Raw genomic sequence first — 22598 nt, forward strand, 5'->3', positions numbered from 1 at the left:
GGGGATAAAAGACTGCATTTTATTTTTTATAGTTTTACAACAACAGATACTATTGTAATTTTTTTTTAATCCATCGGTGTAAGGTAAGCCTTACTTTTCAAAAATTTCAGGAAAAATACACCGTGTAGTAAGCTATATACTTTGTGGTATCCTAACTCACTGGCCATTTACTGGCTACCACACACATTTATAATTGTTTCCTTAGAAAAATCCTGGTTTTGCCTCCAGGTATCCCCATCACACTCAGCAAAGAGTTGGACATCAACTCAGATGAAAAATGTCCATATGCCGTTTCTACTTCCAGAAATAGGTATTTGCATATGGCATCCACAAACAAAGTCTGGATTTTGAGCCGCTGCCAAATAAGAGAACCTTCAACTGAAGAGTGTCACCCTAATTCTAGGCTGTCATGCCACCAGTCTACATGTAATGATTGCTTTCCATTGTCCCTCTCGGTGCCAGGTCTCAACTCCGGCAGCAATTCAGCCATCAGGAGCAGGTACACTGCTGCTTCTTGACAATATCTGCACACTTGCTTGGTCCGGGAGTGCTTGAAAGGCTCTCCTGAGTCCCCCTCAGGTAGGCCTCAGCTCTCCCTGAGTCCCCCTCAGGTAGGCCTCTGCTCTCCCTGAGTCCCCCTCAGGTAGGCCTCTGCTCTCCCTGAGTCCCCCTCAGGTAGGCCTCTGCTCTCCCTGAGTCCCCCTCAGGTAGGCCTCTGCTCTCCCTGAGTCCCCCTCAGGTAGGCCTCTGCTCTCCCTGAGTGCCCTCAGGTAGGGGTCTGCTCTCTCTGAGTGCCCTCAGGTAGGCCTCTGCTCTCCCTGAGTCCCCCTCAGGTAAGGGTCTGCTCTCTCTGAGTGCCCTCAGGTAGGCCTCTGCTCTCCCTGAGTGCCCTCAGGTAGGGGTCTGCTCTCCCTGAGTGCCCTCAGGTAGGCCTCTGCTCTCTCTGAGTCCCCCTCAGGTGAGAGTCTGCTCTCCCTGAGTGCCCTCAGGTAGGCCTCTGCTCTCCCTGAGTCCCCCTCAGGCAAGGGTCTGCTCTCTCTGAGTGCCCTCAGGTAGGCCTCTGCTCTCCCTGAGTGCCCTCAGGTAGGGGTCTGCTCTCCCTGAGTGCCCTCAGGTAGGCCTCTGCTCTCTCTGAGTCCCCCTCAGGTGAGAGTATACTTTCAAGTTGTATTCTTTCAAAATCTATTAGTGAGGAGCTCTGTTTCTGTCATTTTCAAGAATCATTTTATGTAGATTTTTAGTTAAAAAAAGTATGGGAATTTTGCCTGTATGTCTGTCTGTATGTTTGTCTGTACACCACATGCACACAGTACCTACAGAAGTTACAAGTGGGCACTGGATCCCCCAGGATTGAATTATAGACAAATTAAGGTGCCATGTGGGTGCTAGGACTTGAACTTGGGTCCTCTGGAACAGCCACCTACCAGTGCTCCTATCTGATGAGCCAAATTGCTAGCCCTACATATCAATATTTCCAAAACTAAACACCTATTGTATAGAAGTTTCAAAATACGTCTGTACCCAAGAATATCATTCAACAAGGTAAACAGTAATCTGAGAATATAATTCATTCACAAATAAATAGAGAGATTCAATAACATGATTCAAATACCAAATCACTGTAGAAATGACAAAAGCATCTTCAATGTGTATCACTATGAAACTACTTCGGCTTAAGTAATTTTTGATTCCCGCTTTTTAAATCCCGAGATTCTGAATCATCCTACGCCTTGATCATAAAACACGTTCAAATGTTTTCATCATGTTAGTCATGTCCGCTCCATGCCTGGCTTGAGGAACAGATCCTGGAGTCATGAAACCAAATTCGAGTAGCTATCATTCCATTCACGTCTTAGGGCATTTTTATGTGTATGTTATTATACTATGTTCATATACACCCCATTCTCCACCCTCCCACATTCCTCTTCTCCCTCTGACCTGTCCCTTTTCTCCTACAAACACTCCTGCCTTGCTTTCATATCTCATGTGTGTGTGTGTGTGTGTGTGTGTGTGTGATTCTACATTAAACAAGTTTCTGAAATATCTTCCCTGTTCATGACCCATGCTCTGCCCACCCTCTTTCTTTTTAGAGACCTTCCTCTTCTTCATAGTGTCCCCTGTACTTTCACACTGTATATCTTTATTTCTGTGTCTGTCTGTCTATCTGTCTGTCTGTCTGTCTATTTTCATATGTGCATTTTAAAGCCAGATTATTACCTGTCTTAATTAAAAAGATGTTTCCACCACCCTCCAAGAGGATCAAACTTCAAGAGTACACGGTAATTCAATGAAACAAAAGAGCTCTAGAACAAGAAGAGATACTTTTCTATTTCTCTTTGACCAGTTTACAGACAAGTTGTAAAGGGTGTGTAGACGAAAGACGACCAGATCCTAAGACTGTTTAAAAAGGTGTCAATAGGTGCTGGAAACCAGCATCACATGCACAAGAAGTTTCTAGTTAAGGAATGTATTCATGTACAAAGTTATGACTTTATGAGATTTCTGGAGTATTCATTTAGAACCTCAGTTTCTTTCTTTGAAACAAAGAAATCAGCAGTATAAACCACATATTGATAACACCAACAGTGGCTCAACAACATTTTCATTATGTCTCCCCACAACTAATGTTATAGAATAATTTAATTGTAAAAGTTGCTAAGTCATTATAGATAAGTTTTGTATATACTTGACCTAGTTTTCCAAAACAAAACAAAACAAAACAAAACAATCAGTATATATTACTATGGAATATTTATCAGAGGCAAGAAGTCTAAAACAGTCTATCTGTACTGCAACAGATGCTATTGGATTTTAGTTGTTTTTCAATTAGTATCATTTCTGATTCAAGCTAATCCAACATACCACATTACATTCACTGTTTCTGTCTTTTATTCTTCTCTGACCTTTTATCAGTATTGTATTTTTTTTCATAGCTTGAGAGTCCTGAAGAGTCCTGGACAGTCATTCTGTACATGGTCCCCAAAGTGGCTTTGCCTCACAACTCTCTAACACATGTATGGGGCTTATGCTGAGGCTTGAGGGAGAATGACAAGGCTATTGAGCATGGGCCTCTTGCAGCATCCTATCAGTGGGACGCAGGAGATATGCTGACACTACAGTGGCCAGCCTTGTGGCCATTTGAGAGTGTGTTTCTTCACACGCTTAGAGCTGAGAGCTGAGGCTTTTCTCATCACTCTTTTAAGCAAATCTATCTTTTATATATTTTTTTTATTAACTTGAGTATTTCTTATATACATTTCGAGTGTTATTCCCTTTCCCGGTTTCCGGGCAAACATCCCCCTCCCCCTCCCCTTCCTTATGGGTGTTCCCCTCCCAACCCTCCCCCCATTGCCGCCCTCCCCCCATAGACTAGTTCACTGGGGGTTCAGTCTTAGCAGGACCCAGGGCTTCCCCTTCCACTGGTGCTCTTACTAGGATATTCATTGCTACCTATGGGGTCAGAGTCCAGGGTCAGTCCATGTATAGTCTTTAGGTAGTGGCTTAGTCCCTGGAAGCTCTGGTTGCTTGGCATTGTTGTACTTTTGGGGTCTCGAGCCCCTTCAAGCTCTTCCAGTTCTTTCTCTGATTCCTTCAATAGGGGACCTATTCTCAGTTCAGTGGTTTGCTGCTGGCATTCGCCTCTGTATTTGCTGTATTCTGGCTGTGTCTCTCAGGAGCGATCTATATCCGGCTCCTGTCGGTCTGCACTTCTTTGCTTCATCCATCTTGTCTAATTGGGTGGCTGTATATGTATGGGCCACATGTGGGGCAGGCTCTGAATGGGTGTTCCTTCAGTCTCTGTTTTAATCTTTGCCTCTCCCTTCCCTGCCAAGGGTATTCTTTTTCCTCATTTAAAGAAGAAAAACTAGGGAAGCATCTGGAACACATAGGCACTGGAAAAAATTTCCTGAACAAAACACCAATGGCTTATGCTCTAAGATCAAGAATCGACAAATGGGATCTCATAAAACTGCAAAGCTTCTGTAAGGCAAAGGACACTGTGGTTAGGACAAAACGGCAACCAACAGATTGGGAAAAGATCTTTACCAATCCTACAACAGATAGAGGCCTTATATCCAAAATATACAAAGAACTCAAGAAGTTAGACCGCAGGGAAACAAATAACCCTATTAAAAAATGGGGTTCAGAGCTAAACAAAGAATTCACAGCTGAGGAATGCCGAATGGCTGAGAAACACCTAAAGAAATGTTCAACATCTTTAGTCATAAGGGAAATGCAAATCAAAACAACCCTGAGATTTCACTTCACACCAGTGAGAATGGCTATGATCAAAAACTCAGGTGACAGCAGATGCTGGCGAGGATGTGGAGAAAGAGGAACACTCCTCCATTGTTGGTGGGATTGCAGACTGGTAAAACCATTCTGGAAATCAGTCTGGAGGTTCCTCAGAAAATTGGACATTGAACTGCCTGAGGATCCAGCTATACCTCTCTTGGGCATATACCCAAAAGATGCCTCAACATATAAAAGAGACACGTGCTCCACTATGTTCATCGCAGCCTTATTTATAATAGCCAGAAGCTGGAAAGAACCCAGATGCCCTTCAACAGAGGAATGGATACAGAAAATGTGGTACATCTACACAATGGAATATTACTCAGCTATCAAAAACAACGAGTTTATGAAATTCGTAGGCAAATGGTTGGAACTGGAAAATATCATCCTGAGTGAGCTAACCCAATCACAGAAAGACATACATGGTATGCACTCATTGATAAGTGGCTATTAGCCCAAATGCTTGAATTACCCTAGATGCCCAGAACAAACGAAACTCAAGACGGATGATCAAAATCTTTTATATTTTAACACAATTATTTTTAATACAATTTCTCTTCCACATGTGGATCCCCTTGATACCACAGGTTGGTGTGTTATGTGTGTGTGCGTGTCCACATGTCCACACACATGGAGGTCACTGTGCATACATTAAATTACACGCCACACAATGTAATGTTCTTTGGATTTTATCAAATACATAATTCATTCATCCAGTCCATGCAGAACTGGCTTATCACTCTAAAAGTATCCCGGATACCTCTTTAGAGACAGCCCCTTCCCAATTACTCAGTCTCTATCAAGCACTCAGGTTTCTATTCTTACCGACACCGCCCCCCCCCCTGCCCACACCCAGAATGAGTAGAATCACATGCTTCTTCATCCTTTGGCATATAAGTTTTAACTACGTATTTGTATGAATTAATAATGTGTTTTCTTTTTTTTAGCACAAATAGTATTTCACAGTACTAGCACACTATTTCACAACTTCACAATAGCACAAATATGGATGTAGTAGGGTTGATCATCCTACCTATATAATGACCTACAGTTTTGTGAGAATGTAAAATGCATAAGCCTTAGGTCAGTGCCTACAAGTCCAGTGTGGAATTCATATGATATATTTACATTTAATATATAACAGACCAGCACGTTCTTCAAAGGTTGCATCTCAATTTTGCATCACCTCCATCAGTAACTGAGTTTCTGTCCTGGAGAATTTCTAGCATTTGCCATGGTCACCTTTTCTGTATTTGAGCAGATATCCAGAGGTATCTCGTGGTATAAGCCCATTCTGCATCTTTGTTGCTTGCGTTTGAAGTTCAAATACACACAATTTTAAATATTTTTCATGTACAAAAGCAAGGTTTTCTTGGGTACCTTCCTGATATTTTACACAGTGTATTTTGCACCATATGAGGTCTTTGTCTTTGAACTGAAATGAGTTGTCTAGAAAACTAGATAGTTATGTAGATGATATTTGCATGTGTCATGGGAGCTCGGAATATGACCCATCTGAAGACCTCAACTCTAAAGCAGAGAGGAGGAATAGATATTTGAAAAGATAGGGCGGGAGAACGGTATTTAAAGGAAGAGTGACGGTATGAAGGTTAGTATATTACAGAAGATGGACATGGGATCTCACCAAGAGGATGTCTTCAGGTTTCATTTGTGTCCACATCAACAAGAATGGGAGTTTAAATGCCCCATAGACCCCACTCCCCACAGTCTGATTCAGCAAGGCTACAGTGGACCATGACAACCAGCATTTTACACTTATATCTGCTGCTGCTGCTGCTGCTGCTGCTGCTGCTGCTGCTGCTGCTGCGTGTACTAAGATGAAGAGTTGAGATTTTGACTTCAATAAATGGAGGGACACCGAGCGATTTCAAGGATAGAATGATGAAATGTTTCTGACGTGTTAATACGTCATAGTATCTGGAGTACAAAAGCTGAAGTGAAAGGGCCATGGTGGCAAATGAGGACGTAGAAGCATGTTCTTACAGAAGCATGTATGATAGCTTGGATTAGTTTAATGGGGGTGTCAGGAATCAGGAAAATCTTAGAGGAAGCTGACAGAACTTGAAAATAGGTGGAATATTGGAATTAGGAAAGAGGGTCCTCTAGGTCAGTGATTGCCAACGTCTGTATGGAATAACCTCATAGTGGTGTTAATCCTGTGTTTTAGTTGCATATGGTTGCATCATGCAAATATGAAGCTCCAGAAAAGGAAAATAACTTTGAAAGCCACTAACATAATAATACACATCATTTTCAAACCTACTAAGGTCATTAATATAGACTAGTGGTTTTCATACATGGATCGATGGCATTGTACGGGCTTCTGAAGGACATCTGGCAATGCTGAGACATTTCTGATCATCGAGTTCTGGCATTTATTGAGTAGAGGACAGAGATGAGATTACATATCATAAAATGAATGTTGGACGGCACCCAACATTAAGTATTTTGCTCAAAATATTATAATGCAAAAGTTGAGGAACTCATGGAGAAGCCATCTTGTTTTAGAAGTGTGTGCAAGTGCTGTCTCAGATTATAGAGCAAATATATCCCTTACATGATCAACTTAAAATTTGATTAAATATAACATTTGAACACTTAAAAGTGAGTTACCATGTCCAAAGAATTCCATACAAAATGAACTGGTTACAATGAGAAGATTAAGGTTCATCATTACGATTATAGTTTATGTGAATGACTCTGAGTCATAAAGATCAGAGTTGCTCTCTGAGGCTCTTCTGTTACTTTAGGCTACATGCACCTTTACTCAGGGATAAATCCATGGATGTACGATTAGATGAATGAAGACTTATTCTGTCCATTGCATGTACTGAAGTCAGTGAAGACGTAATCTGGAACGTGTGTACCCAAAGACACTCACAGCGAGGAAGCCGGGAGAGGAACTGAAGTGAATAAAAACGCGATTCTGAGAGGGAAAATCTCCAAGGCACAGAATGCTGCAAATGTTCCTCCATATCTATTCTCGCAAAAGCTATCCATAAATTCCAAAAAAAATAAGTGAGAGCTATAAATATTTACTCTCTTGAAGAGATCTGTGAAAGCTGCTCTCAGATCTGGGCGCTAAGGATCAGATAGCAGAAGGCGGCTCCACCCCTCAGAACGTATCTCCTTTGTAAGTAAGACAGTAAGCCACCTTCCACACTGACCTGGTGATAGCCGGAGTACTCTGAGGACGTGCCCTCTGAGGACATGTGGAATATATAGGGAATACAATTATATATTCTATAAGCGTAGGAAAACATACCGACTCAGTGGTAAAAGATGTGTGAGAGAGAGTGATTCAGTAGGAAAACGGAGGGGGCAGGGGGGAGATGCCCTTTGGAGGTATTCGAATTTGGTTAACTGTTGCAGATATGAACAGCAGTTGGCCTCGTGCAATAAAAATGGCCGACAACCCTTGAGCAGGAACATTAAATGAGGCCGACCTTTCACACTGAGGGTGGACAAGTGGGCTAGTGTGAATGGCATTGAGCAGAGGAGAGGCTGGAGCTGGTGACTCTGGGCTCATGTGTGCTTCTTAAGCTTTGAAAGCCCACTACCATATTTTCTAATTTATACTTATGCTTAGTAGACTATAGCTGTCAGGTAGACTTATTAAGTTATTTTGTGGGTGCCTGTGTGTGTGTGTGTGTGTGTGTGTGTGTGTGTGTGTGTGTGTGTGTGTGTGTGCACATGCACACACATGGGGCAGTGACGTGTCTATGGAGTAAGGTGACTCTCCACCATCCATGCTTCATGTGGAGATCCACATCGTGGATTATAGGGACTGAGCTCAGGCCATGGAACTTGGTTTCAGTTGCTTTCATCCATGGAGTCATCTTGCTGGCTAAATTTAAATACTTTATGAACACAAGTTTCACCCAAGAAACACTGGCTTATCTTCTGATTTATGCTACTGCCGTGGTACCCTGGAAACTCAGTGTAAAGTGCAACTCACCCTGCCCAGTTCCTTGTCTTCCAGGGCCAGGACCCCTGTGCTTTCTGTGAAGAGCTTCACTTTGACCACAGGCCGAGGGTGGGTTGTGCTGAAATCTCCTTGGGTTCCCCATCTGTGATGAAGCAAGAAAGGTTTTCTTTAATGTGGAACAGTAACCAATTCCCCTAGATCGACATGCCTCTATAAAAGGTGCATTAAGCAATGGAGAATCTTTTATAACTAGATGAGATTTTCGTCTTTGCTTTTGTTTCTGACAGATGGCACCACCAAGAAGGAAAATAACAGTAAGCTTTATAGCTTGTAATGGTTATTCAGCTGCTCAAAAATTAGCATACTAATCTACAAAATATGGGAAGGCTATATGAATTCGGCTTAAGAAAAGACATTATAGATGTACTGAGCGAAATCTAGTATTTAGTTCATTAGCAGGAACAAGGCAATAGCGTTTTTATGAATGGGAAAGCTGCTACAGGTGTCTAGGTAAGAGATGGGTCAGCAGAAAGCTCTTCTCACAATAATGTACAGCTTTCCTTTTCCTCCCTTTGGAAGGTCTTCACTAAACACCACCTGTCTTTAGTTTTCGAAAAGGAAGGACAATTATCTTAGCCTATTTCTTTACGTGGCTTTTTATAGAATCTTTCAGAAAGAATGAAATATTCTTCATAAAATTTTGAACAATCTGTCGTTAATTTCCCAATACATTCTCTTAGGGATGAAAATAAGTCTGTTGACATCTGGCTTTTCAAATCCTCGTAACAAAACAACACGCTTTCTTGGCTCATCTTTTAATTAATAACATCTTGCCTTTAACATACACCGATTCATTTGAGCTTGCTGACAAACTCAACTGGCACACATCTGGTATTAAAAAAATCCTTATGAAAAGTTCTTGAAATTCTGAGAGAGCACAGGTACAAACACTTGGCAAAGCATGAACAAAACACCATTGAACGAAATGCCATGAAAGGGAGAGAAATTAAGAGAGTTAGCAAAATCCAGATTCGGGTTAAAAATAAAACACTAAACAATGCCAATTTTCTTGCTTATGTAAAAAAAAAAAAACAACCAATTTATCACTTTCGTGGAGCTGAATATATTTTATTTTATAAATCTTATTGAGAAAGTTTGTTGACTCTCAAAGACAAGTATGTTAAAAACTGAATAAAAAATTGTGTGTCTGTCTTCTACTGTAGCCCTGAAAATATTGCAAAACATGACCAAAAGCAAAGGTTACCATATTGACTGCAGAAGTCAACATCTCTATAAAACCCGTTCTCTTGAGAACTAAAGTCAGAGGCCAGAAAGAAGAGTTCAGTTAGGGTGGAAAGGTAGTATAATTTCTATTACAAACTTCTAAGAAAGGGACACCAAGTTCTTTCTTTTACTTTTATTTTTTATTTTTCCATTTCACTGAACTAAGTTGATCTGTGGTAGAGCAAAGGCAAAAGAAAAAGAATAAAACAGCACGAGAATCAAAATAAGAGAAAAGGGATTCTCAGTGTACTGTGGAGAAGAGCAAGTCTTGAATTTGGCTGTACAGTCTGATTGGAAAGTTTAGATAAGATTCCCATAACACTACCTTAATTCTTTATCAGACAGTTACGATTTCAAGGCCTCCCTTGGACTGGGACCAGAAATTTCTAATTGTCTTATAGACAACTCATAGTCTTCTATAAAATTGACCCATCTTCTGAACGAACAAACTCCTGCTAGCAAAACCCATTTAGATTTCTGTGTTTTACTGGGAGAACCCGTGGAAAGCAAACTAGGAAAGAACCACTAGGAGGTGGGCGTGTTACGGAACTTGAGTTTGGAACACAGGCAGGCAATGTGAGAATGGAGAGAGGAATGGTGGGAGTTGAGAGGTCGAGCAGGAATAGGTTGTGGGACAGAGGGAGCGATGAGAGAAGGTGAAGCAAAGAGAAAGAGCTACAGGAAACCACACTGAAGCCAACCACTGTGCATGCCCATTAAAGTATGTAAGTTAAAACTGTAACTGGGAGAGCTAACTTGCGTGGCTCTGTAATACTGCTCCTTGTGTCAGGCATGGGCGCCTCCATGTAAACTGTTAGTCAGAAAAGCCCAGAAGTTCCCAGAACAACACAGGTTATTTTTCTCTTTGTTTCCTCCAAGAACTAGACAGTAAAGACCCTATTGCCAAAGGATACCATACAACTTACTTGATAAGATAGACCTAAGCCAAGCTAACACTCATCTAGAATCTTCTCCTAGTTTGTTTGTCCCCCTCTTTAACATTTTATTGGTTCTACACAAATATCACTTCATGCATCCCAGTCACATTCATCTCCCCATTGCTACCTCCCCCATCAACAGAAAACGAAAAACTTGTAGAAACTTTAGTATTTCACATTATGGCCCCCAGTGAACCGTTTCAACCCACCCTTCTTTACTTGCAAACGTTCATTGCAATGAATCACAGGTCTGGTTCATGGAACCTGTCTTCTGCTACAATACAATACTGGATCCTCACTGGACTCCTCTCAGATAGCCTCTTGCTGCCCCGTGTCATAGGGATCATGCAGCATTGGATCTGTAGGACCTGCCCCTTCACAAGATTCAGGACTTCACTGATGGGATAGATGCTGGGGTAGATCTTGGCCTGGGAGGTTTCTGAGCTGGTTAGCCTGCCAGATTTTCCACACCCACACCACTGGGTGAGCTCTCCAGCACTGCCCTGGGTAGCTCATTGAGTGTTGCAGCCAGTTTTCCTACTCTCATGCCCTCAGAGCCGACTAACCCATACCCACACCATCAGAACCAACTCCACTGTGTTGTCCAGGAGAGGAGCAAGGCCCCCTCTACCAACTGCTAAAGTAGGTGAGGGACAGGGACAGCTCTCCATCTCTCATGACCATGGGGCCACTTCTCCACCTGTATCTCTCCCACATCCGTGCCACTGCCACCACAAGACAGACAAGTTGAGGGGCTGCCAGCTAACTTTACAGTGCTCTGTGTGATTATGGTTCTATACTTTTGGTAGATTGTCTTTAACAGGTATAAGAGTATCTCTCCTTCTTATTAGATGCATACAAGTAAATCATTAAATTAGACCATTACAAATTTATACATGCATAAATAAATCATACACATATTTGTATATGTGATACATGAAAGATATGCATATTATATATCACAGATATATAACACTGAATGCATGATATATAGAAGGGAAATGTGTAAATATATATGCACACATACAAGTACATGATGCATGATGATGATGCCACAAAGCCTAGACGTGCATCAGTTACGTTGAGTTTAGTTTTAGTATTACTGCATGATGCTTGCTTATCAAAAATACATTCACACATGAAGAGGCTACCTCCTGTAGTGAGGCAGGAACCCCAGTGGAATGACAGAGACACCAACCCACCCAAATCAAAATTTATCCTGTCTACAGGCACAAGGGAAGGAGCAGAGACTGAGGGAATGGCCAACCAAATTAACTGGCCCAACCTGAGACCTATCCCATGGGCAAGCACCAGTCCTCTATCCTATTAATGATACTCTGTTATGCTTACAGACAGCAACTTTTTGTGCTCTGAGAGGCTCCACTCAGCAGCAACTCAGGCAGATACAGACACCCCCAGCCAAACAGTGGATGGAGCTTGGGGACTCTTACGGAAGAATAGGAGGAAGGATTGTGAGTCTGGAAGGGGATAGGAACTCCACAGGGTGACCAACACAGTCAACTAACCTGGATCGTTGGGGCTGTCAGAGTCTGAATCAACAACCAAAAAACATTGGCTGGACTTAGGCCTCCCACGCATCTGTAGCAGATGTGCACCTTGGCTTTCATGTAGGTCCTAAGTAACGGAAATGGGGGCTATCCCAAAAGCTGTTGCCTGTACAAAAACTGTTATCTGGGATATGTTCTTCTAGCTGGGCTGCCTTGTCTGGCATCAGTGGGAGAAGTGTCTAGCCTCTCAGAGACTTGAAGTGCCAGGATATGGGGAGATACCCAAGGGGTTCCCACCCAGTCAGAGGAGAAGGGGAGGGAGGATGGGGGAAAGGATTGTGGGAGGGGGTGCCTGGAAGGGGGCAGGCAGTAAAGTGAGTAGGTAAAAAAAGTATCCACCATATTAAGTCATATACACAAACACACACATAGACGTACATGTACATACATATATCTGGGCATATCACCTCAATGCCATGATTATATTTCAAATATTATAACTAGAGAAATAATGCTTAGCTAGGAATGGTGACTCTTAGGGGAGTCAGACGAAGTGCCCCGTGAATACTTTTCAGTATAAGCAATGATTCATTTGAACACAAAAATGTGTTACAATATGTACAAAGGAGTTATTAACATAGAACATAGAACCTGGTGAGAGTGATCTGAACCACAAACCAATATGGTGACTAAAGTAGGGTGTGGTGGGCAGTAAGTCATTATATTACAAGTTCCTACGGGTCCTGTAAAAAAAAAAAACAATCTACACAAGTGACTGTTGAGTCACCGACAGGGAATAAGAAGGCCATTCTGTGAAATGAGGAAGGGAAAATTAGTGTGTTTTCGGTCTGGGAGGAGCTGAGAAGCATGGATACTGGGAGTCCTGATGATAAGGGACTGATGATAAAACACATGCAGTTTTAAGGTCAATAGGATGGCTCAGCCTGTCAAAGTGCTCTCACACAAGCCTGAGTTTCTGAGTTAAATCCTAGAACTCACCTTATGGTGTGAGGAGAGAACCAATTCCCGAGAGCTGTCCCCTGATCTTAACATATGTGCTATGACATATAGCCTCCTCCTTCATACTAAACAACAACAACCAAAAGCTACTAACAATGTGTAAATTGAAGGAGGAGTATATATAGTATGGTAAAATTCTATTGTGGATCTTAATTCTGACACCTCACCAAATAGGTTGATACCATCCTGACAAATTTTCCAGTGAAAAATAAAAACAAGAGACTAGACAAACGGCATCTCAGCTAACAGCTCTGGTTGCTTTTCCAGAGGACCCAGGTTCGAGTCTCAGCACCCTCACTGCAGCTCACAGCTATCTATAACTCCAATTCCAGATGACCTGATGACTTCTTCTGGCCTCTGCAGGTACCAGGAACTGCCATAGTATACAGATGTATGTGTATGCAAAATGGTCATACACGTAACATACGATATAAAAGATTTAAAAAAGAAAAGAACACATGTACAGTAACAAAATACTTATGATTCCAGAAGGATGAATGAATTAAATCCCCAAGTCTCCCACATCCCATTCAAAAATGCAGAGGAAGAGCCAAGAAGATAATAACTCTGTGTTTAAGGTTCACCAATGCATTTTCCTATTTCCTATTTAACATCATGTTTCAACACTTTCAGCAATTAACATCAATTATTATCTTCCTACTAAGTTTTCAGGATTAAGTGACAAGAGAATGCATTATTACACTTACTGTCAATTTGCTTGACTCAAAATATGTTGCCCTTTTCACTAGCATGGATACATTACTTATGAGCAATCAGACTCCGATGTAAAGCTTCAGATGAATAAAATATCTGCAAAGCACCTGTACAGAGACAGCAGGGATTCCTGACTATGAAAGCACAGGATAGTTCATATGCCAATGGAAATAACTAACATTAATTATGCATTGGCTATTCAATAAAGTATACCAGAATTTCTATCTGGGGCTGGGATACATGCATTTGCTTTCTCATCCCATATTTATACAATCAAATAATTTTAAGTATTAAAGCTGAAATAGCATCACATATAACAGCAAATATTTGAGTACAATGTATGCATACTTAAAGTGGCCATGTAAGACATGGGTATATGATGGGACAATTTGTTCCCAAGTAATGATGGTTATGCAGATAATATAAAACCATGTAAAATGTGAAAAATCAACAAGAAAATTCAAAAGTAAATGTTTATCCTTTAATTCGTGCAAATTAATGCGAAGTACCAATATGTACCAAGTGATAATAAATACAGTTTCAACAAGCAAAACCTCTATCATCTTGGAATTTATAAGCTATTAGATTACAGATGATGAAAAAGTTTGATGACTATATATTTTAACATATAGTCCTCACTATCCTGCCCTTCAATCTAAGAGCTATTTCTGACTACCTCTAAATAGCTACAGAACTAATTGTACCTGGAATCTGAAAGGTCCTCCAAGTTGCTAACCTCTGTGTCTGAAGTATGTTCAAAAACCATGAGCAGTAAAACAGTTACCTTGGAACCACTTACATTTCTTAATTCAAATTTATGTTATAAGTATGTAATAAATTCATTATCAAGAAACGAAGCGCCAGCCAGACTTCTAAATATTTCAGTTTCTAACCTTAAACTAGTGTTGCTCTCAGACTTGGTCAGAATTTTGTTTTTGCAATGGGGAGAAGTTCAATGCTGAGACTTAAGTAATGAGAATAAGTGACGGTTGACAGCCGTCAAGGGTACTTCTATATCATTCCCAGTGAACACCACTTAAGCAAGAATGGGGATATCCTAAGAGCTGGAGGAAGCAAAGGAATGCCTTTCAGTGCTGTTTCTTGGGTATGGCATGTATAATGGCATCATGAACACGCTATGGCTTAGCTGTGGCTAGAGTCAAAGGAATTACATTAAAAAAATAGAACACAGAAGTGTATGAGTTGGCGAGAAAAGGGCTGGATGTCTGTAGGAGTAGAAGAGAGGGCTATAGGAGTGAATAGGTTCACAGTGCATTGTGCATGTCTGCAATTGTAAAAAATAAAAGAATTAATTTACAATGTGCTAAAATGAAAGTAAGGAAAAAAGGCTCAATATTTAAAGGTTCATGCAAATAATATTCTAGGTCTGTAAACACCACTTCAGAATCACATGACATCACTCTATCCATCTTTTCTACTTAACTTCTGTTTATGCCTTTTTAAATGTCTAGTCTAAAAATACTAGGCTGGCAGGACAGTCATTTTTATTATGAACTTCCTCATTTTGATGACCGCCCTCCATTAGTGGTTTTCTTTACAATTTCCAGCTGTCAGGAATTTAGTCATGATATGAACAGGAAGTTTAAAATTCATGTCTCAATCTCGTTTGGTTGAAAGGCTACATGTGTCTGTAGGTTGGAGAAACGGCTCATAGGTGAAGAGGACTGTTTCTCTTGCAGAAGACCCACTGTGGGCATGCCTGTTTGAAGGAGAGTCATCCTTACAGACTCATACATTTGAATATGTGGGCCCCAGTCGGTGGAAATGTTGGGAAGGGTCATAAGGCGTGGTCTTCGTAGAAGAAGGATGTCACAGGAGGCGGGCTGTGAGGGTCCAAAAGACTCGTGCCATTTCTTCTCCTCCACTCTCCCCTCTATTTCTCCTCCTCCACCTCCGAACATGAAACTGTGCCCTCCTTCTACATATCTGCTATCACACAAGTACTCTTCTTGCATAATAAACAAATGCGTTTCCCTGTCCTATATCTGTGCCTATTACTCACTGTCTGATATATGGTAGCCCTGAATAATATAAAGCCACTTAAAGCCACTGGGAATGTGAATATGTTAAAAAAAGTAACATTTATAAAACCTGACAAAGTGGAAAATACACTCACATTTATGACTTCGCTAATACAAATAACGTCTATCAACACTGTGACTGAGTAATGTAATAACCTCTAAAAAATTGGAATTATGTTCAACACGACAAGTGTTGATCTAAAAATTATGAGCAGAAATTAAACAATGAGGTGCATAATGTATTTACAAATAATGATAAACACAATGCTTTTATACAATGTTAAATATAGTTATTTTTAAACATACCATCTGTTGTGCTTTGGATACGAAGCCTTCCCAGAATGTTCGCTATTGAGGAGTGGGTCTCCCGTTGCTGGCTTTATTCAGAAGTGGTTGGGTCATAAGAGCTCTAATTTCTTTGAGTTGGACCTATTGAAAGTCCACACTGTTTTGGCTCCTAAGATTTAGGACCTGGTGGGAGGAGGTAGGTCACTGGTGATGTTCATCTCAGATCTTCTCTGCCTACCAGCTGCCATGAGCTGGACAGCTCTGTTGCCCGTGTGTCCCAGCTGCCATGAGACTTTGCTCCACCAACACAGTCACACAGCAGTGGAGCCGGCTAGCTATGAACTGGACCTTCTGAAATCATCGACCAAATTTAATCTATTCCTGTTTTTAAAACTTTTCTCAGGTATTTTGTCGAAGCCACAGAAGCAGTCTAGCGTAGGATCCTTGATGAGCATGGGTAACTAAGGAAGTTTTATATAAATCTATAAGAAAATGGCATTTAGGAAGGGAAAGTTATTGGAATGTAAAAAAGTTAAGTAGTTTTTAGCTATTGAGGAAATCCCAAGCGCATTAAAATTTTCTATGACACCAATATTCTTAAGCCAAAGATTAAGGAAAAGTGGTAGCATAATCAAACTTCACTGGAAGATGGATGGGGCTGTTCTATATCCTGCTTTTTTAATGTAATATTAATACCTTGAACATATTTATCCAGTAAATATAATCACGTAATTTTTATTATCATCTTATTAATAAGATGTTAAAATAGCATTAAGATGTTTTTATTCATCAGGCTCTATCACGATTTATTCAACCAATTTTCTGAGAATAAATCTTGTGTTTGTTCCCAGTCTTAATATTATAAACGGGCCTGTTGCAGATGCCTTACATATTACATCAATTATTTTAGCACACCTACAGAAAACAGAAAAGACAAAGACGACACTCTTAAGGAGATCAGATGTTAAGCTACTTGCAAGTAAAATGGGTTATCCTAATAAAGCTGGTTGGCTGAGAATTGAGTTGCTTGTTGTCCTACGTCAACTGCCCATGGCCCTGTGGAGGCCCAAGGAACTGCCAGGTTAGATCCCTCTCCCTCCAATCCCCTGCCCACAGGGTCCAACTGGGAACAGACAACAGGGATAAGCAGCGTACTGTTCCCTGACCTCCACCATCAGGGTCAAAGCTTTGCCTGCTTTCCCAAAGAAGTCTGTGGGTTCCAGGAACATTCAGTTCCACCTGAGACCCAGCCAGCAGAGGCGAGAAACATGCTGTCCCCTGAACTCCACTGTTAAGCTCATGGCTCTGCCTGCCAACCTGAGGAGTCCTGCCAACATCAGGAACATCCAGCAAACATCAGGGACAACCAGATGGTTAAAGGCCAGCTTATAAATCACAATCAATAAGAGCTAGGGCAACATAGCACCACTAAAGCTTAGCTATTCTACTACAGCAAGGCACGGATGTCCTAACACAACAGAAACATGAGAAAATGACCTTAAATCCAATCTTAAAAAAGATGAGAGAGGAATTTAAAGAAGAAATCTCTTGAAGAAGTAAAGGAGAATGCAATAAACAGGGTGGGGGAGGGATCCTTGAGACAGAAAACCTAGGGAAGAGAACAAAAAGTGCAGATGTAAATATCAGCCACAGGATACAAGAGATGGAAGAGAGAATCTCACATGTAAAATATACGGCTGAAGACATTGACACATTGGTCAAAGAAAATGTTAAATCTAAAAGGTCCCTGACAGAAAGTATCCAAGAAATCTGGGAAACTACGAAAAGACCAAACCTAAAAGTAATAAGAATAAAAGAGAAAATTACAAGCAAGAAGGCCAAGAAAATATTTTCAACAAAATCACAGAAGAAAATTTCCCCAACTGAAAGAAAAAGATGCCTATAAACATACATGAAGCTTACAGAGTACCAAATAGGTTAGACAAGAAAAAAATCTTCACAGCATATAATAACCAAAACACTCAAACTACAGAACAAAGAAAAAATATTAAAAGCCACAAGGGTTAAAGGCCAAATAATATATAAAAGCAAATCTATCAGAATTATACCTGACTTCTCAACAGAGACCTTAAAAGCTAGAAGGGCCTGGGTAAATGTCTTGCAAACTCTAAGAAACCACTAATGTTATCCTAGATGTCTATATTCTGCAAAACAGTCAATCACCATAGACAGAGAAACAAGATATTCCATGACAAAACCAAATCAATATCTATCCATGAACCCAGATCTAAATAATGTAGAAGGAAAAGTCAAGCCAGGGAGACTAACTACAACCAAGAAAACTCAGCAAAAAAGAAAATTTTCATCAGAAAAATGAAAAGAAAGGAGACACACACACACAACACACACACACACAGAGAGAGAGAGAGAGAGAGAGAGAGAGAGAGAGAGAGAGAGAGAGAGAGAGAAACTATCACCACCAATATCAAAGTAATACAAATCAACCGTCATTGGTCATTCATACCTCTCAACATAAATGGACTCTTCAATAAAAAGCCACAGGCTAACAAAATGGATGTGAAAACAGGATCCATCATTCTGCTACATACAAGAAAACCACATCAGCAACAAAAATGTCCATCGCCCCAGAGTAAAGGGCTGGTCAAAGGGTTTCAAGCAAACCAACCTCCAAAGCAAGCTGAGCAGTCATTCTGATATCTAATAAAAATAGACTTTCAACCAAATGTAATCAAAAGAGATGAGAGAACTACTTCAAATTCATCAAAGAAAATATCTACCAAGATGACACCTCAATTCTGAACATTTCTGTCCCAAACGAAAGGGTACTCACATTTGTAAACGAAACATTACTAAAAGCCTAACTTACACACCAAACCCACATATTAATGCTGGGAGAAGTCATCACTGCACTCTAATAAACAGGTCTTTGAGAAAGAACTAAACAGAGAAATAATAAAAGTAACAGAGGTTAAGAGTCAAATGCACCTAACAGATATCTACGGAACATTTCACCCAGATAAAAAAGAACACATCTTTTTCTCAGCATGTAACATTCTCCAAAACTGATCATATAGTCGGTCACAAAGCAAGCCTCAACATATAAAAGAAAATAGAAACAGTGCCTTATATATTCTTAGATCACCATGGATTGAAGCTGGATTTCAACAACAGAAATAACAGAAAGTCTACAAACTCGTGGAAACTGAACAACTTTCAACTCAGTGGTGATTGGGTCAGGGAAACAATAAAAAAAGAATTAAAGACTTTCTGAAACTTAATGAGAATGAAGGTACAACATACCCAAACATATGGCACACAATAAAAGCAGTCTTAAGAGGAAAGTTCATGCCATTAAATGCCTTCATAAAAGAAATTGCAGAGATCTCAAACTTAGAGCGACTTAAAAGCATACTCCAAAACTCTAAAACAAAAAGAAGCAAACACACCCAAGAATGATCTCCCCACTCCCCCCAGTATAGGGGAATGTCAGGGTGGGAGGTGGGAAGGGGCGGGTGGATGGGTGGGGAACACGTCATAGAAGAAGAGGGAGGGGAGGTGGGATAGGGGGTTTATGGACAGGAAACCAGGAACAGGGATAACATTTGAAATGTAAATAAAAAATATCCAATTAAAAACTGAGAAAAATGGAACAGTAGAAAGAATTAATGAAACCGAGATCTGATTCTTTGAGAAAATCTACAAGATGGACGAGACTTTAGTGAAACTAAGTAAAAGGCAGAATGTACCCAAATGGGGGCCTAACAATAGACACCGAGGACATCCAAAGAATCATTAAGTCTTAACTCAAAACCCAATACTCCACAAAATTAGAAAATCTAAGCAAAATGGGATAATTTTCTTGATAGAGAACACTTACAAAAAGTTAAATAAAGATCTGTTAAACAATTCAAACAGTTCTATGACCCCTAAGGAGATAGACGCAGTCTTAAAAGTCCCCCATCCAAAAAAAAAAAAAAAATACGTATAGAGCCACATGGTTTTAGAACAAAATTATACCAGACTTTTAAAGAAGAGCTAATACCCATACTCTTCAAACTATTCCACAAAAATACAAACAGAATGAACATTGTCAAACTCATTCTATAAGGCTACAGGCACCCTGTTATCTAACACACACACACACACACACACACACACACACACACACACACACACACACAAATCAACAAAGAAAGGCAATTTCAGACTAATTTCTGTTGTAATCATCGATGTAAGAAAACTCAATAAAATATTTGCAAACAAATTCCAAGAACACATCGAAGACATTATCTAGCATGATAGTAGGCTTCATCCAAGGGGTGCCGGGATGGATCAATATATGAAAATCTATTCATGTAATTGACAATATAAACAAGCTGAAGGAAAAAAGTCCACATGAAATGGTGCTGATCTAACTGGATGTCTGCATGTAGGAAAATGCAAATAGATCCATATTTACCCTGCACAAAACTCAATTCCAAAATAGGCCAAAGACCTCAACATAGGGCCACACTTAATCGAATCAAAGAGAAAGTGAGGAACTACCTTGAACCCATTGGCACAGGCAACTTCCTGAACAGAACATGAATCGCTCAGGAACTAAGGTCACCAATTTATAAATGGGACCTCATGAAACTTAAAAGACACCATTAAATAGCACAAAACAGCTGCCTATAGAATGGAGAAAATAATCCCTACCAACCCCACGTCCAACAGAAGGCTAATATCCCAAATTACCAGGAATTAAAGAAATTCAGAACCAAGAAACCAAACAAACTCAATTTAAAAATAGGGTACAGAACTGAACAGAGACTTGTCAACAGTGGAATGACTAATGGCAAAGAAACACTTATAAAAACATTCAACATCCTTAGTCACCAGGAAAATGCAAATAAAAACAACTCTGAGGGTCCATCTTGCACCTGTCAGAATGGCCAAGAAAACAAAAAACAACTCAAGTGACAGCACATGCTTGTGGAGCAAGACTACTTCTCCATTGCTGGTGAGAGTGCAAACTTGTATAACCACTTTTGAAATCAATTTGTTGGTCTCTCAGGAAAAAATGTGAAGAGATTTACCTGAGACCCAGCTATATGTCCTTGGGTTTTACCTAAAAGGTGCTCCATCATGCCACAAGGACACTTGCTCAACTATGTTCATAGCATCTTTATGTGTAATAGCCAGAAAGTATAAACACCCTAGATGCCCCCACAACAAATAATGGATAAAGAAAATGTGGCACATTTACTTAATGAAACACTACTCAGCCATTAGAAACACCGACATCCTGAAATGTGCAGGCAAATGGATGGAAATAGAAAATATCATCCCAAGCACGGTAACCCAGACCAGAAAGGCATTCATGGCAATTGTATATGAGCCACAAAGTACAGGTATAACCATGCTTGAATCCACAGAGCCAAAGAAGTCAAGGAATAGGGAGGTCCCAAGGAAGGATGCTTGGCTTTCATACAGAAGAGGATATAAAATAGAAAGAGAGGGTGCAAGGAGGCAGGAAACTGAGTGGGAAATGAGGTGGAGTGGGGATCAGGGGTGAGGAGATGGGGGGGGGTTGGAGACATGGTTGGGAGGGAGAACAGAAATTGGGGAGCGGTGTGGACATCTTTGAGATGAGTCTAAGACCTGGAATGGGAGAGGCTCCTTGAATTATATGGGGGTGCCTCTACCTGAGACTACGAGAAGCTGGCAATATAGAGACTGAAGTGGCTACCTCTTACAGCCAAGCAGAACGTCCAGTGGAGGGAGGGGACACCAGTTCACCCACACAGCACAACCTTCAGTCCAACATATGTCCTGCCTATTGGATATACAGGGATAAAGCTGGAGCACATATTGAAGTAATCGCCAACCAATGACTGGTCCAACTTGAGACCCACGCCATGGGAGAGCGCCAACCCCTTGCACTATTAGATACTCTGCCATGCTTTCAGACAGGAGCCTACCATTTTTTTTTTTAACTGAGAGGCTTCATCTAGCAGCTGATGGAAACAGATGCAGAGACCCACAGTCAAATATGAGTGATAGCTTGGGGAGACTTTTGGAAGAATGGGGTTAAGGACTGATGGAGCCAGAGGGGTCAGAGAGAGACACACAGAGGCAACTAACACGGACCCGGAGTGGGGGCAGAGGGCGCTCAGAGAGTAAATCACTAACGAAAGAGCATCCATGGGCTGGATCTAGGCCCTGCACATTTGTAGCAGATGTGCATCATAGTCTTCATATGGATCTCTTACCAATTCGAGTACAGATTGTCTCTCATTCTGTTGCCTGTCTTTGGATGCCCTTCCCCTAAATGGGTTTGTCTGGCCTCAGTGGCAGAGGATGGTTCTAGAGCAAGGTTGGTACCCGTAGGGAGGATGGGGGGGGGCTTCTCCTTTGCTGAGAAGGGGAGGGGCTTATGTGCAGAAAGATATGTGAGTATGGGACAGGGTGGAGAGGAGGGAGGTGGGGCTGGGACCTGGATATAAAGTGCATAAATAAATTAAAAAATAAATTAATAAAATGGATTATTAATAATAATAAGGATTTCAAGTAATAATAATAATAGGGATTTCAA

At 40.7% G+C, this 22598-nt stretch overlaps 1 protein-coding gene across 14 annotated transcripts in view; it reads right to left on the bottom strand.

Annotated features, from left to right (window-relative positions):
* Nucleotides 1–22598, bottom strand: part of Cadps2 (calcium dependent secretion activator 2) — a 535166-nt gene that overhangs the window by 254429 nt on the left and 258139 nt on the right. For all 14 annotated transcript variants that reach the window (XR_015685524.1, XR_015685523.1, XR_015685522.1 and 11 more), the window contains 1 exon segment: nucleotides 8276–8387. Coding sequence is in view for 9 of the 14 variants with exons in the window: in XM_087657185.1 (XP_087513311.1) it covers nucleotides 8276–8387 (112 nt within the window). In the remaining 5 variants the exon portion in view is untranslated.

Source organism: Rattus norvegicus, chromosome 4 (genome assembly GCF_021556685.1).
Source record: "Rattus norvegicus strain SHRSP/BbbUtx chromosome 4, alternate assembly SHRSP_T2T, whole genome shotgun sequence".
Taxonomy (NCBI): Eukaryota; Metazoa; Chordata; class Mammalia; order Rodentia; family Muridae; genus Rattus; species Rattus norvegicus.